Below are 12,345 nucleotides of genomic sequence, written 5' to 3'. Positions count from 1 at the left end.
CAGGACACTGACAGTTTGGCTGACGATAACTCGCAGATTCGGCTCCGACGGCAAATTGATTGTGTCTATCCGTACCAATGTTTACTGTTTTGGACGTTGACAGCACACGAGAAGTAAGCAGCCAGTAGTACAGGGACTGATCATGAGGAGCTCTTTGAAAGGGGACCAGAAACCCGCATATTCTGGAAACGCGCCAGATATCTTCGAGTCAGGGAGGCCGATTTCTGCTCGCCTGTCCTGTCAATACTGGAACCCACCTCCCGCTGTCATCCCATCACGAAAGTTGCCAAGACGCTCTTGCCATGTTGAAGTCTGCCCAGCTTGGTTTCTCCACTTGGGCTGGGAGCGGGCTTTGCAAGGACAAGTACTTGAAGAATCCTCCAGATTGCGAGAGCTGGAGTTGTCATGGCGGCCAATTGTGGCTGCTATTAGTGGAAACGTACTATCGTTTTTCGCCGCAATGTGGGAAGGGGCAAATAAACTGTCCAGCTAGCCCTTCTCCACGACCCGAGCACCATATTACCTCCAGGATAGCGCGCGGTTTGCCCACCTGCTCGGCGTCGTGATTCGGTTTGTGGTTTCCCAACGGTAAGATGGGACAAAGAATACCATCCCCACACCGCACTTTACCGACTGACTGCTCGGCCAACGTTAGCAAGGCTGAACAAAGCCAAACACGCCAGGCCATGCGAGACAACAACCTATTATAGGCTTCACAAAGAAAATCCAACGGCGAAAAATAGCCGCCAAATCGCACCGCGCTAGAGGCAGCCCACGAGCTCGATTCGAAGAGACCTCTTTCCGATGTTCCACCTTGTGCGCCCGCCAATCCGGAATATGGCTCGACATCGTGTTGAGAAGCATCATCCGGCGGGGACTGGTTCGCTGATGCCTCCGATAGGTTCTACAAAGGTGGTTGGCGGTCAAGAAACGTCGGAAGGCGCCGAACAACCAACATCGCCGAGGGGACCCACGGCACCAAAGTCCCAGACAGGCACTGTTGATAAGGTAGAGGGACCTATTGTAATCGACCGGCCCCACACCGGGGCACCGGTACGGAACACCATGTGCCGGAGCCTTGGTGCCAGCCAGGAAAGCGGGGCCGCTGCCGTCCATCAAACCCTTCGCCCATTCACCCAACGCCGGTATGCTACGGCCAAACATTTTCCGAAGCCATAGCAGGGCTGGAATTCGCCGAGTGCAACAGCAAAGTCATCGACAGTCTTTGAACAGCCACCCGCAGCCCACCGAACGCCCCATCGGAAGCCTACCCGGAAGGCGCCTGATCCGAAGTGCCCAAAGTCGGAAGGCATTCAATTCCGCAAGACATTACACAAACACAAACGGCGTCTTGTCTCGGGATTTTACGGTTTCTTTGCAACCCAAGATTGTTGTCCAGTTACACTCGAGGTTGACGACTGTGGTGTTTTGTCTAGATGCGAGGAACGCCACTGTCGAGTGAAACCCTGGGCTACTTCTCGGACGAACCCTTCTTGCCCAAAAGGAAGTCACGTAGTCCTTCTTTCTACCGGTAGTTTTCTCCGCGGGCCGAGGCACTTGACTGGAACCTGACATCACAAATTTCCGTCGAAATCGTCCGATCGTCGACTGCTTCAAAGCCGCCGCTATGATTGCCTTCGGCGCTACCCGTCAGACAATGCGTCGATAGAGCAGGCAATGACATAATATGACCGGACTGAGAGCAACAGACCGACTTGACGCCTAGTCCCAAAAGACCAATAGTCCACCGCCGAGATGATGAAAAAACAGTACCGGTAACTGTGAGAACAGCGCTGACTGCGCTATTATACACAAGTTGGATGAACAATTATCAGTCACCCATATCTCTTCGATGCAGCGATTGTGTCCGAGCTGCACTCCGTACAGAAGAGTGCTCTTGAATTTCTGGCGGGTGGGCTTTTCCACGATCTGGGGAAACCCTGACATAACCAGGGGAAACGACCAGAACCGTGCAAATCCACAAAAAATCTGGCAGCGGGAAGAACAAACTTTACGCGAAACTCAACGGAGAAGAGACGTGCCGTGGTTGCATAGCTGATCATCAATTATCTCATAGGTAGGACCGCCCTTGCAATTGGGTGCCGGCCCGCCAATGATCTTCAACAGCCCGGACCAGGCCTTTAAACCGAGACATACTAGAGCGACGCGTACAGTACACTAAGGGATGTCTTTTGGGTAGGTATACGCATGAGCTGGCCAGACCAAGACACAGACATAACCAAAACTGGATCCAGCGGGGTTGAACGCAGTCTCAAGTTGAGCAGACGTTTATTCCAGATGTGACAGAAGTCCAGAACGTGGGCATTTGCAACACTCGCAGTCTGCCAGTATGGATACATTGACGCTGGGAAATCAGTCATAAATCCGAGAAGCTGCTCCGAGAACCGTCCAAAGGGAGATGATCCCGGGAAAGCTGAAAAACTCTGCCGTTCTTAAACTCTAGCCGTCTTGGACATGAAGCATCCCAGGGCTCCACGACTTTTTGGTACACCTTACTGTACGCAGTAGGTTTTTAGTCATGAACACCACCTTTACAACGTCAACATACGGGTCTGGGCTCTGGGCTATCCCGTGCGAGCCGATGAAAAGTGAAGCCAACCCTGGCATGGGAAGCTAGGGGGCAGTGGAAACTCCCAGTCACAAGTCACATCAAAAGCGAAAGGTAAAATGGGAAGACCCCTGGGAAACCGAGCGATCCCTCCCCACACCTTCCAGGTTCCATAAGTCATTCGCCCCGCCAAAGCCACAGAAGACCCCACTACCGTGGCCGTGCCGGCCCTCCGGCACAGAATAAGTGGAGAATACGTTCTGGCTCCGGCCCAATCACGGCGACGTCTATCCCTCCAAGACGCCTGACATCATCGGGGCCCACTTGCCCACAACCCCCATTCAGCCACAACGGCCTCCGTCATCAACGTCTGCAAACAGCGCCCCGGATCAAGAACCTGACGCCTGCCCTCCGTCATTGGGTGAATTGGCTGCAAACTTTGGGGGTGTTGGTGTGTATGGTGAATACACTGACCGTGTGCGCAGTATCCGTAGAACGTAAAGAACATGTTCCAGGAATAAACGGGGATGGGGCGGAGAGAGCCCAAGACAAGCTTGAACAGCGCTGAACCTTGCCACGATCTACGCAATGGAGCGGGATCGGTCAGTCCGTTTACCGGCAGACGAAGCAGGGAGGCAGCCCTTGTTTCCTTCTTTCCTTCCATTTAACCTTTAATTCTTAAGGGTCTCGAACCTCCCTCTCCCCATTCGCTCACCTTGACTCTATCTCATCCCACCTCACCTTTGGTATCCAGGGTGTAGACTTAAACAACAAGAAAGGAAACCCGCACAAAGTCAACCAAACAATCAAGTTTCCGAGTATACTGAACTCATACAATCAGCCAACTATCAAAGAAACCACAAGGAAGAAGCTCAACATACGCCGCAACTATGGGCTTCGCATTAAAATTCCTCCAGTGGTTCATCCGCGGCGTCCAGCTAGGCTGCTCCGTCCTCATCCTCGCAATCTTCTCCTACTTCCTTGCGACCCTCCACAACCACTCTCTCCCGATATCGAACTCCATCCGCGCCGTTGAGGGCATCTCAGGCGCCGCGACCCTCTACACCCTCGTCGGCCTCCTCCTGCTCTGCTGCCTCGCGGGGCTTGCCTTTACCTCCTTCATCGCCATCGTTCTCGACGTCGCCTTCATCGGCGCCTTCATCTACGTCGCCGTCGCCAACAAGGGTGGCGCCGGAACCTGCTCCGGCACCGTCAGCACCCCCTTCGGCGACGGCCCCGCCGACGGCGAGCCGACCAACACGGGAAGTGACGGCTGGACTCACCTACCCAGTCTGCGCACGGCTTGTAAGCTGCAGACTGCCTGCTTTGCAGTCTCCATTGTCGCAATGTAAGTGCACTTCGAGCCTAACTTTGAAGGAACGCAGCTAACATATAAACGCAGTTTCTTCTTCATCTTCTCCATCCTCGTCGAAGTCGCCCTCGCCCGCCACCACCGCAAGGAGAAACGCTTCGGCCCCAGCCCCAAGAACAACTACACCTCGGGCTCAGGCACCAAGCCCGGCTTCTTCAGCAGCTTCCGTCGCCGCGTCCGCGCCGACCCCGCGACTAACGACAATGCGCTGCCCATGCACACCAGCCCCGATCAGGTCCGCCCCAGCTACGCCACCGAGACCACCGCGGTCGCCCAGGATGTCGGCTACCCCAAATACGAAGGCACCTACGGCAACACTACAACGGCGACTGGCGGTGCCAACGGCCATGAATACGGTCACGAGACTGGAACCACGCAGCCGCCCCCTCGACACTACAACGATGGTGTTTACGACAGAGTTTAGGTACGAATGAGACAGGAATTGAAATGAGACCACATAATGAGTTGATGGAAGAATTGTAGTTGGTCTAGGTTGGCAAAGATACCCAGGAAATTGAGGAGTTTTTGCCGTCGCGTTCGAGACGATGGTATCTTGTTGGTAGTTTGGTTACGAATCAATGGATCACATGCACACATTGACCCAATCATGCACATAGTGAACTTGCTTGACTAATACTGTTGTCCTTTGATCGTGACTACGTTCGTACAAGTCATAGACTGTGTTTAAACCTCTGTGAGTGAGGCATTCGGTGATTGGGTAAATTCATCTCGCACAAGGCATCGCCCGGCACCGACTCATAGCTTTTAATAACCTATTCCAGACACTCGCCAGGTGTCAGCATACCTCGTAACTTTAACGCTCAGGGTAATTTTATGGCCAGCCGGCCGCATCGTGCTCCCACTCACTGTTTGCGCCATCGTCGGCCCCGACGTCAGCCCAATTCATGTCCAGCTTCTCCAGCTCCCTTGTGAAAAAGTCTTGCTCCTCGCGCAGGGCTGCCCGTAGCTCGGCCGCAATCTTGTCCGGGTACCGCCGCACGTTGAACCAGTGCGTCAGACTGCGCAGTGCTTGCTCCAATGGCAGCGCCGAGTCCACCTCGGCATCAACGTCGCTGCCGGCCAACCACTCGTCACGCAGTTCAGGTCGGCAGTGTAGGTACACCGCCGTGATGACGCGCATGTTGCTCTGCCGCCACTTACGGCCGCAGTAGGGTACTTGGTTCTTGAACAGCTTCAAGGTGTATAGTCGGAGTTCTGGCTGGGGGATCTTGAGGGATTTGCGGAGAATGTTGGCAGACTTGTACTGCACCAGGAGAAGGTTCCGGTGAGCTTTGTGCTTGCAAATCTTTTGCATGATTCGTAGGTAGTTGATCAGAGAGAAGAAGTTTCTTCTCGAAAAATCAGTGATGGGCTCTGCTGGCAGGTCGCCGACAGGATATCCGAGCTCATCAACTTCAGGTCGCACCGCAGCTTGTCCTTCAAGCTTGCTGGTGTCTTCGCCATCGCGGGTGGCGGCAGTCGCGACGCGAGGCGGTGACCGCCTTCTCTTGATAGGTGGTGGCGCCGCTTCGTCCTCGCTCTCCTCCTCGTCCGGCTCTGCTTGTACAGGCGACTTCTCCTTGAATTTCGATCGCAGATTGCAGAAGTGGAAGAAGCTGATTAGTCAGTTTGTGTCGCGTGAGGGTTGGTAACAACACACACCTGTTCTCTAGCCGGTCCGTTTTGCTGTCGACAACCTGTTGAACATCCTGATGGGCGAACAACTTGAGCACCAGCGGAAGGTAGTTAGAATCCAGCAAAAGTTGCGTCATGTATTCGGATTTCAAAATGTCTGCGGCCTGATTAGTCTATGCCTCGGGCGAGGCCAAGCATACTCACGAGAGACTCTGAGCCACTTCAATAGAAGCAGGAGAATGCCAGTAATGGCCTTTGTAGTGATTTCGCGGGATCGCGCGGCATCGACCTCCTCCGGTGACATCTCAGGGAGCTCTGGAGGGCCACCTCCGGCCGAAGAGAGGTCTTGGGGCTGCTGTTGTCTATTAGGTCCAGCGCCGCCATTCATACCGCCATTGGCACCTCTGCCGGCCATGCTTGGGTGCTGTTGACCTTGCGGAGGTTGCGACAACACAGCGGTGACGTTCATTAGTATCGGCCTCAATAGGACAATTACAAGCGACTGCAGATGAGGGAGAGATTCTTTCTGTGGAAGCGTTAGTTAAACTCAGCTCGAAGTGCCAAAACACTCACGTAAAAGCTTTCGACAGCAAGCAGACGTCGCTTGATCTCAACGTTCACTTTATCTGCCGAAGGGCCGCAGTCTATTTCGGGCTCCCGCATCGAAAGTTGCGCTTCTCTACGTTCCTCAGCCTTGGTCTCCGCCTTGAACGCAGCAATCTCCTGCTTCTCTTCAAGGGTCAGCCCCTCAAGGTCGAGGTTATCAACATCACTGTCGTCGCCATCTGCCTCCCACCCTCTCTCGAATCTGAGGAAGCTTTCGCGCTCTTCCCACAGCTGTCGTGTAGCACGGGTCATGCGAACCCTCTTTGCAAATAATTCGCCCGCCTCCAAGATGGATGCAGGAATATCACTGCCCTCCCACCTGCGACCGACAAGCTGTTCCTGCAAGCCAGCTCCACCTTTACCACCAGCGCTGTTGCTTGTGGCATCTAGCGGTGGGTACATGAAAGGGAAATTCTGGTTCGTCTGGTAATTTTGCTTTTTGCCGCCCTTGCCCCCAACACCAGGAGACGGCGGCGGTGATGGAGCCGGTGTCGCAATGTGCACGGGTTGATGCAAGATAGAAGCACCGCCACTTTGTGAGGTGGGCGGTCCCGGGAAAATCCCACTGGCTGCGCTGGTCCTCGTGGGCTGATTTGGAATGGGTGGAAGAAGGGTTGTGTTCTCAGGTTCTAGAGGAATGAGTGTCCGCGGAGGGACATAGGCCGGATATTTGGATGTGAGCTCTTGCCGGAATACATGGTAATCTAGAGGTGATGCTGTGATAAAGTCTTTGGACTTTGCATTGGGCGATTCATTTGTTGCCTTTTTCGCCTCGTCTACCTCTTTTGTGCCGCCGAAAACAAGCAGAATAGTTTTCCAGAAGAGCAAAAAAATCTATACTTGTTAGTATGGATTGTGTTCGGAACCAATCATCGTACCTGGCTGGATGGCATCAAGTTCCCGTCGTCCCAACGCAGCTTCGAGGTTGCGAGCGACATAAAATCAACCAGTCCAGGATTGAGAGAAACTAGCAGCAATTAGCCGAGCCTTTCCTAGATAGATTGAGTACAGGTGACTTACGAAGCTCGGATCTTGTAGCCTCTAGCTCCTTAGGGAAGCTCAGTGCCTCCTGAATAATGACATACATGATGGTCATAAGATTAATAAGTTCATCCTGGGCCTCTTGGGCGCCGCCGGGCTGAACGAGACGGACATCATCCGACCTGCTTGAGTTAACTTACATTGTAAGACAGATTGCCCGGAGTACTCACCAAAATACATCAAAGCAACTTTGCAGAGCCGACCAAACAGTGTTAATGCCGTCCAAAGAGGTTAAGAAGCTGATGCTTGATCTGATAGCCTCCAATTGTGTCGCACTGGCAGCCGACCTCCTGTCACCTACAGTGTCAGGCGTCGACGTATCGCCCCATCGACCTAGCACTAGGTACAGAACTTTGCCAATATGCGCAGAACGTTGTGTCGGGTCCTTGACTTGAAGACCATCTAGGGCATCTAGCGTGAACTTGGCCTTTGTCTGGTGGTCCGTCTCTTCCCAAGTTGTCTGTATATCGTAATCGTGCTGCCACTGCCATTCGAAAGCTCGCTGAGCAGCGTTTAATCGCACCCATTGCCAAAATTGATAAACAAACCATTCGTCAACCTCCTCATCGTGGACACCCATGTCATTGTAGACGAAATCGTAGGCGACAGGCTCGCCACGACTGAACTCGGCAACTATTTTACGAAGCTGCAACAATGATAGCGAGTCGGTAGGCTGCTGAGGTTCGGGCGCAGGAGGCATTGGGGCCGGGGGTATCGGAACTGGGGCCGGAGCTGGAGAGGGTGCAGATGAGTTTCTCTGCAAGGACGGTCGTGGTGGAGGCGGAGGAGGTGGGTTGCTTGTATCGGGACCAACGTCTGCGACAACAGCATCCGCTATCACGGCATCTGCAACATCGCCAGTCGGTGGAGGCTCGTTTTCGGCAGAGGCGCCATCGTTGGCAGGCCGCGAGGGCCACAGAGAGTTCATCCTGTGAGGAAGTGGAGGTGCGTCGATGGGTGTATCATGCTCTAAGAGGTTGTTGGTAGACAAGGAGCAGTCGAGTGTGCTTCATCCGGGGAGATTTCTGGAACGAAGAAGGAACACCTCGCGTCAATAATGTGTCGAAGCGTGTTGCGGGTGAAGTTTCGGTTGCTCAGCGCGAAAGCATTCTGACGTGGTCGCGGTGAAGATGCAGCGATCAGGAGGGATGCTGTTTGCGCTGCAGCTTGTGATTGGTTAAACAGCTGGTTCTTGGTGGTTTGGCGGGGTGAACCTCAATGGACGACCCAGCTCCTTATCGCTTATCGATTATCGCATGTCTTATCTACCCTGGTACCTTACGTAGAAAACTACCTAGGTAAGGTACCTAAGGTACCTTACCTTACCTTAGGTAATCCCCTCTTATCGTCCGGACTTTCCAGTAAATACCAAACGGAATACTTGGGATAGGGCATTCCTCACTCGAACAGGAAATGGAGGAGTGCCATGTGCCTGGCGATGCCTCTCGCTCACATTGCATTGCACGGGAAAACAAACTCATCCGAGGCGGCCAAGGTGATGGAGTGATCGTCTCATGTTAGATAGTACGCGAGCAGCATCACCCGATGTTAATCAGCAGTCAGCAACCCAATGGGTGTCTAGCTTTAGATCCCTACTGCGCAGACTTTCCCCCAAGAGTAAATAGATGGTCATGCGGACGTCCGCAAGGTCAACTCGGTTGGTATTAGGTCCTGGACCCTTTTGCTACCTGGCGTGTGCCTCTTTCTTGATTTCCTGGTGTACTATGCTCAATCGCAGAGGTACAGTGCCGAAGAACTGCAAAGCTGACAAGTGCAAGATCTAAAATTCTTGATGCGTTTACTTGACCAGCCCGTGAACCAGTCTAGTCCTAAGGTATGAGTCCCACCGCCTAAAACAGCAACGACGTCAGCGACTTGTCCCCCTACCGCCCCGGTTCTTCGGCAGCACAAGCCATGGACAGATAGGCCCCCCACCTCACTAATCCTGCCCGCAGGGAGGAAACTGACTTCCATGTTGGTCAGCTCGGCCCACTGCGGGCGAACCAGCACCCTAATGGCTACGGACAATGCTGCAATCATCACTAACACCTTGGCCCCGCTGATTGAAGAAGCTTCCACCCGTTGAAGCTGAGGTGGGCAGCTCTCTCTCTGCAACCTCTTCTACCTCTTTAGTTTCCTTGGATAGATTTTGCCTATCACTTCTCCGAGTCACGCTCTTTAGAACAAAACCTTTGTTCATTCATTGTGTGAGCCTCGGCATCGGCAGCAACCTGGATCCTAGTATCTGTTCTTTCATACTTTCGGGGAACGTGCCTCGGGGTTACAATCGCGAACACTCTCTGCTTGCCCAATCGCCTCATTGCCACTGCATATGGGCACTGTGCGACGCAAAGAGAGAGAGACAGCCACTTGATAACTTTCTCTTTGCGCACGCGGTCGAAATAAACCTTTAGTTTGCCGACGATTGAGCCTGCTTTTCACGCTCTCGAAACCACTTCCTTTTTCAATCCGCTGCTAATGCTGTGAGACCGCATCGAAGTCGTCTACAAGTACCAACCGCGATCAAGCTACCCCGCCATCGTCGCGACTTTGCCAACTTGTTTCGCCTTCTTCGTCATTGCGACGCTCTTGCTGCGGGAAATGGGTGCCGAGACTACCAACGACGAGACGGAAAAGCGTGTTGGCTTTGAGAAAGAGGAGGATGTGCATTCAAGCGGAAGTGACGATGACTACCAAAAGGCTGTCGAGGTATGTGGATTTGAAAGCATCATACCAAACAGCATGCCTTGTATTAAGACTGTGATAGGTCACTTTTGATCCTGGAAACCCTTACCGGCGCAAAAGCTCTCTAGTCACGTCCGAGTCTTCCAGACCTTTGCCGCGACACCCTAGCCAGAGAACTGAGTGCATCGTACACCAGTTCCTCGAAAGCCAGAGAAAAGCTCGAAACGCGGTAGCCTCCGCCAGCAACCAGGGTTCTCGGTCGAATTCGGTATCAAGCGCCTCGAAAGCCACCACGGACAACTACCACCACGGTCATCCCACCTATGAGAACTCTCATCGACATGTCGGTGCCTGTGATGTATCTGGGGAATCGGGCATGTCGAAGACTGTTGAGCCCAAGGGACGGCTCGCTAAGCAAAGAGCGTCCATTCTGGCTGCCGATAGCCCCGAAGGCAGTGACGTTGGCCAGGCCGACGAAAAGTCCTGGCGATCCGAGATTACCAAGTCTGCTTCGCAGATCGACCTCACCCATTCTGACGACGACGACGAGCTGCATAGCCGACTACTCACCAAGAAGCAGCTGAGTGAAATGGCTTGGGGAGTCCGAGAGCTTAGCAGACGGCTCAGCAGTATGCGCATCAAATTCCGCGTAAAGACGATATTTCTCCTGACCAAGATCCACGATGCGGATCTGATTGCGCGCACACGGGAACTGACCAAATGGCTCCTGTCACATGAGCGGGATGTTGTGTATACAGTCTACGTGGAAGAAAAGTTCAAGGACAACAAAAAGTTCAATGCGACGGGAATAGTTGAAGAGCTCAAAAAAGACGTTGCCGAGTCAGGAGCATCGAAACCTGGGACAAGCGAGGAAGGCATATCGAAGCGTCTTCGGTACTGGAATGAAGACATGTGTCGGAACCGGCCGCACATGTTCGACTTTGTTATTTCATTGGGTGGCGACGGTACCGTACTCTACGCCAGCTGGCTTTTCCAGCGCATTGTCCCGCCGGTGCTGAGCTTCTCCCTCGGCAGTTTGGGTTTCCTGACGAAATTCGATTTTGAAGACTACCAAAGCATCCTCGAGAATGCCTTCAATAAAGGCGTTACAGTCAGCTTGCGGTTGCGGTTTGAGGGAACCATCATGAGGAGCCAGACGAGAAAACAGCTGGTGGACGGTGAAGAGAGCAGCTCGAGCCAAGACGACGACGGGCGAAAGCTTGACCTCGTGGAAGAGCTAGTGGGCGAGGAGAGGGAAGATGAACACACCCACAAACCAGACGGAACTTTTGAGATATTGAACGAGATTGTCGTCGATCGTGGTCCAAATCCAAGTAAGTCCTCGACCATGCTTCCCTGCTGAGCGAACTCTAGATTACTGATCATGCCACCCCAATAGCAATGTCGTACACTGAAATCTTCGGTGACGACGAACACTTCACCTCCGTCTTGGCAGACGGCATTTGCGTTTCGACCCCAACGGGCTCCACCGCCTACAACCTGGCGGCCGGCGGTTCACTCTGCCACCCGGAAAACCCCGTCATGCTCGTCACTGCCATCTGCGCACACACGCTCTCGTTCCGTCCCATCATCCTACCCGATACCATTGTTCTTCGTGTGGGCGTGCCCTACGATGCGAGGACCAACTCGTGGGCCAGCTTCGACGGTCGCGAGCGCGTTGAGCTATTTCCAGGAGACTACGTGACGATCAGCGCTAGCCGTTATCCCTTTGCCAGCGTCCAGGCTCAGGGTCGGCGCAGCGAAGATTGGGTCAACAGTATCAGCGGCAAGCTAGGGTGGAATACGCGCCAAAAGCAAAAGGAATACAAAGAATGGGAGAAGTAGATCCATTCGTCCAGGGAATCAGCGACCAACGATTAAAAGTCTAGAAAAGTTCCACGACACGCAGAGTCAAAAGGCTTGGCTTCGGATAGCAACTTTCCGAACGACAATCAGTCGGCAAGCTGTCACCACAACCAGGAACTCACATGGTCACACGCAGACGAAGAGGATGGGCACTTTGGCATATTTCAAATCTTTTGTCACCTGCCGCGTGGCCAGCCCAGGAAGAAAGCACACTCACTGCAACCACAATCCTGCCTTACGGAGGACTATAAATCCAAACGCCAAGCCCCGGAGATGGTTCACGTCCTCGAGAGAACCTCTTTTTGAGTCTTTCAGAGGTGAGAACATCCCGTCTTCGGGAGGGTGGCCACTTGGCCTCCGAGAACGAAGATCGACTAGGTTCACGAACGCAACTAAGCTTTGCCTTTAAGCTTGGCACTACGTCTTTCAGCCTAGCCTGGGTGCGATGTGAGTTGCGAAGAAGAGAGGATGAGCTCCGAGAAATCGTAGCAACACAGCCGTCTTAGTAGCAATTCGTTTGTTCAACTGGCTTCGAGGCGGGCTCCGGATGTCGTTTTCGTGCTCGCCATCT

The 12,345-nt window shown here is 53.4% G+C and overlaps 5 protein-coding genes across 5 annotated transcripts; 3 read left to right on the top strand and 2 right to left on the bottom strand.

Annotated features, from left to right (window-relative positions):
- Positions 1-266: 266 nt before the first annotated feature.
- CCOS01_01037 (uncharacterized protein) lies at positions 267-1,164 on the bottom strand (the record flags this gene model as incomplete). The annotated part of the gene is made up of 4 exons (XM_060449233.1): positions 267-425; positions 524-904; positions 957-997; positions 1,044-1,164. The coding sequence occupies 4 exons, from the start codon at positions 1,162-1,164 to the stop codon at positions 267-269; spliced, it is 702 nt and encodes a 233-aa protein (XP_060320671.1).
- Positions 1,165-1,185: 21 nt separating this feature from the next.
- Positions 1,186-1,572, top strand: CCOS01_01036 (uncharacterized protein; the record flags this gene model as incomplete). The annotated part of the gene is made up of 1 exon (XM_060449232.1): positions 1,186-1,572. A coding segment is annotated over one exon (387 nt), but the record flags the coding sequence as incomplete, so codon positions are not given.
- Positions 1,573-3,459: 1,887 nt separating this feature from the next.
- Positions 3,460-4,365, top strand: CCOS01_01035 (uncharacterized protein; the record flags this gene model as incomplete). Its single annotated transcript, XM_060449231.1, has 2 exons — positions 3,460-3,917; positions 3,972-4,365. The coding sequence occupies 2 exons, from the start codon at positions 3,460-3,462 to the stop codon at positions 4,363-4,365; spliced, it is 852 nt and encodes a 283-aa protein (XP_060320669.1).
- Positions 4,366-4,773: 408 nt separating this feature from the next.
- On the bottom strand, positions 4,774-8,151 carry CCOS01_01034 (uncharacterized protein; the record flags this gene model as incomplete). Its single annotated transcript, XM_060449230.1, has 7 exons — positions 4,774-5,557; positions 5,604-5,733; positions 5,781-6,102; positions 6,150-7,016; positions 7,061-7,149; positions 7,203-7,345; positions 7,394-8,151. 7 exons carry the CDS (start codon positions 8,149-8,151, stop codon positions 4,774-4,776), a joined length of 3,093 nt encoding a protein of 1,030 aa, XP_060320668.1.
- Positions 8,152-9,824: 1,673 nt separating this feature from the next.
- CCOS01_01033 (ATP-NAD kinase) lies at positions 9,825-11,753 on the top strand (the record flags this gene model as incomplete). Its single annotated transcript, XM_060449229.1, has 3 exons — positions 9,825-9,932; positions 9,991-11,242; positions 11,308-11,753. The coding sequence occupies 3 exons, from the start codon at positions 9,825-9,827 to the stop codon at positions 11,751-11,753; spliced, it is 1,806 nt and encodes a 601-aa protein (XP_060320667.1).
- Between the last annotated feature and the right edge of the window lie 592 nt (positions 11,754-12,345).

This window comes from Colletotrichum costaricense (assembly GCF_030867565.1).
Source record: "Colletotrichum costaricense strain IMI 309622 chromosome Unknown Scaffold_1.1, whole genome shotgun sequence".
NCBI classification, from domain to species: Eukaryota; Fungi; Ascomycota; class Sordariomycetes; order Glomerellales; family Glomerellaceae; genus Colletotrichum; species Colletotrichum costaricense.
This window is presented reverse-complemented; position numbering and strand designations above follow the sequence as displayed.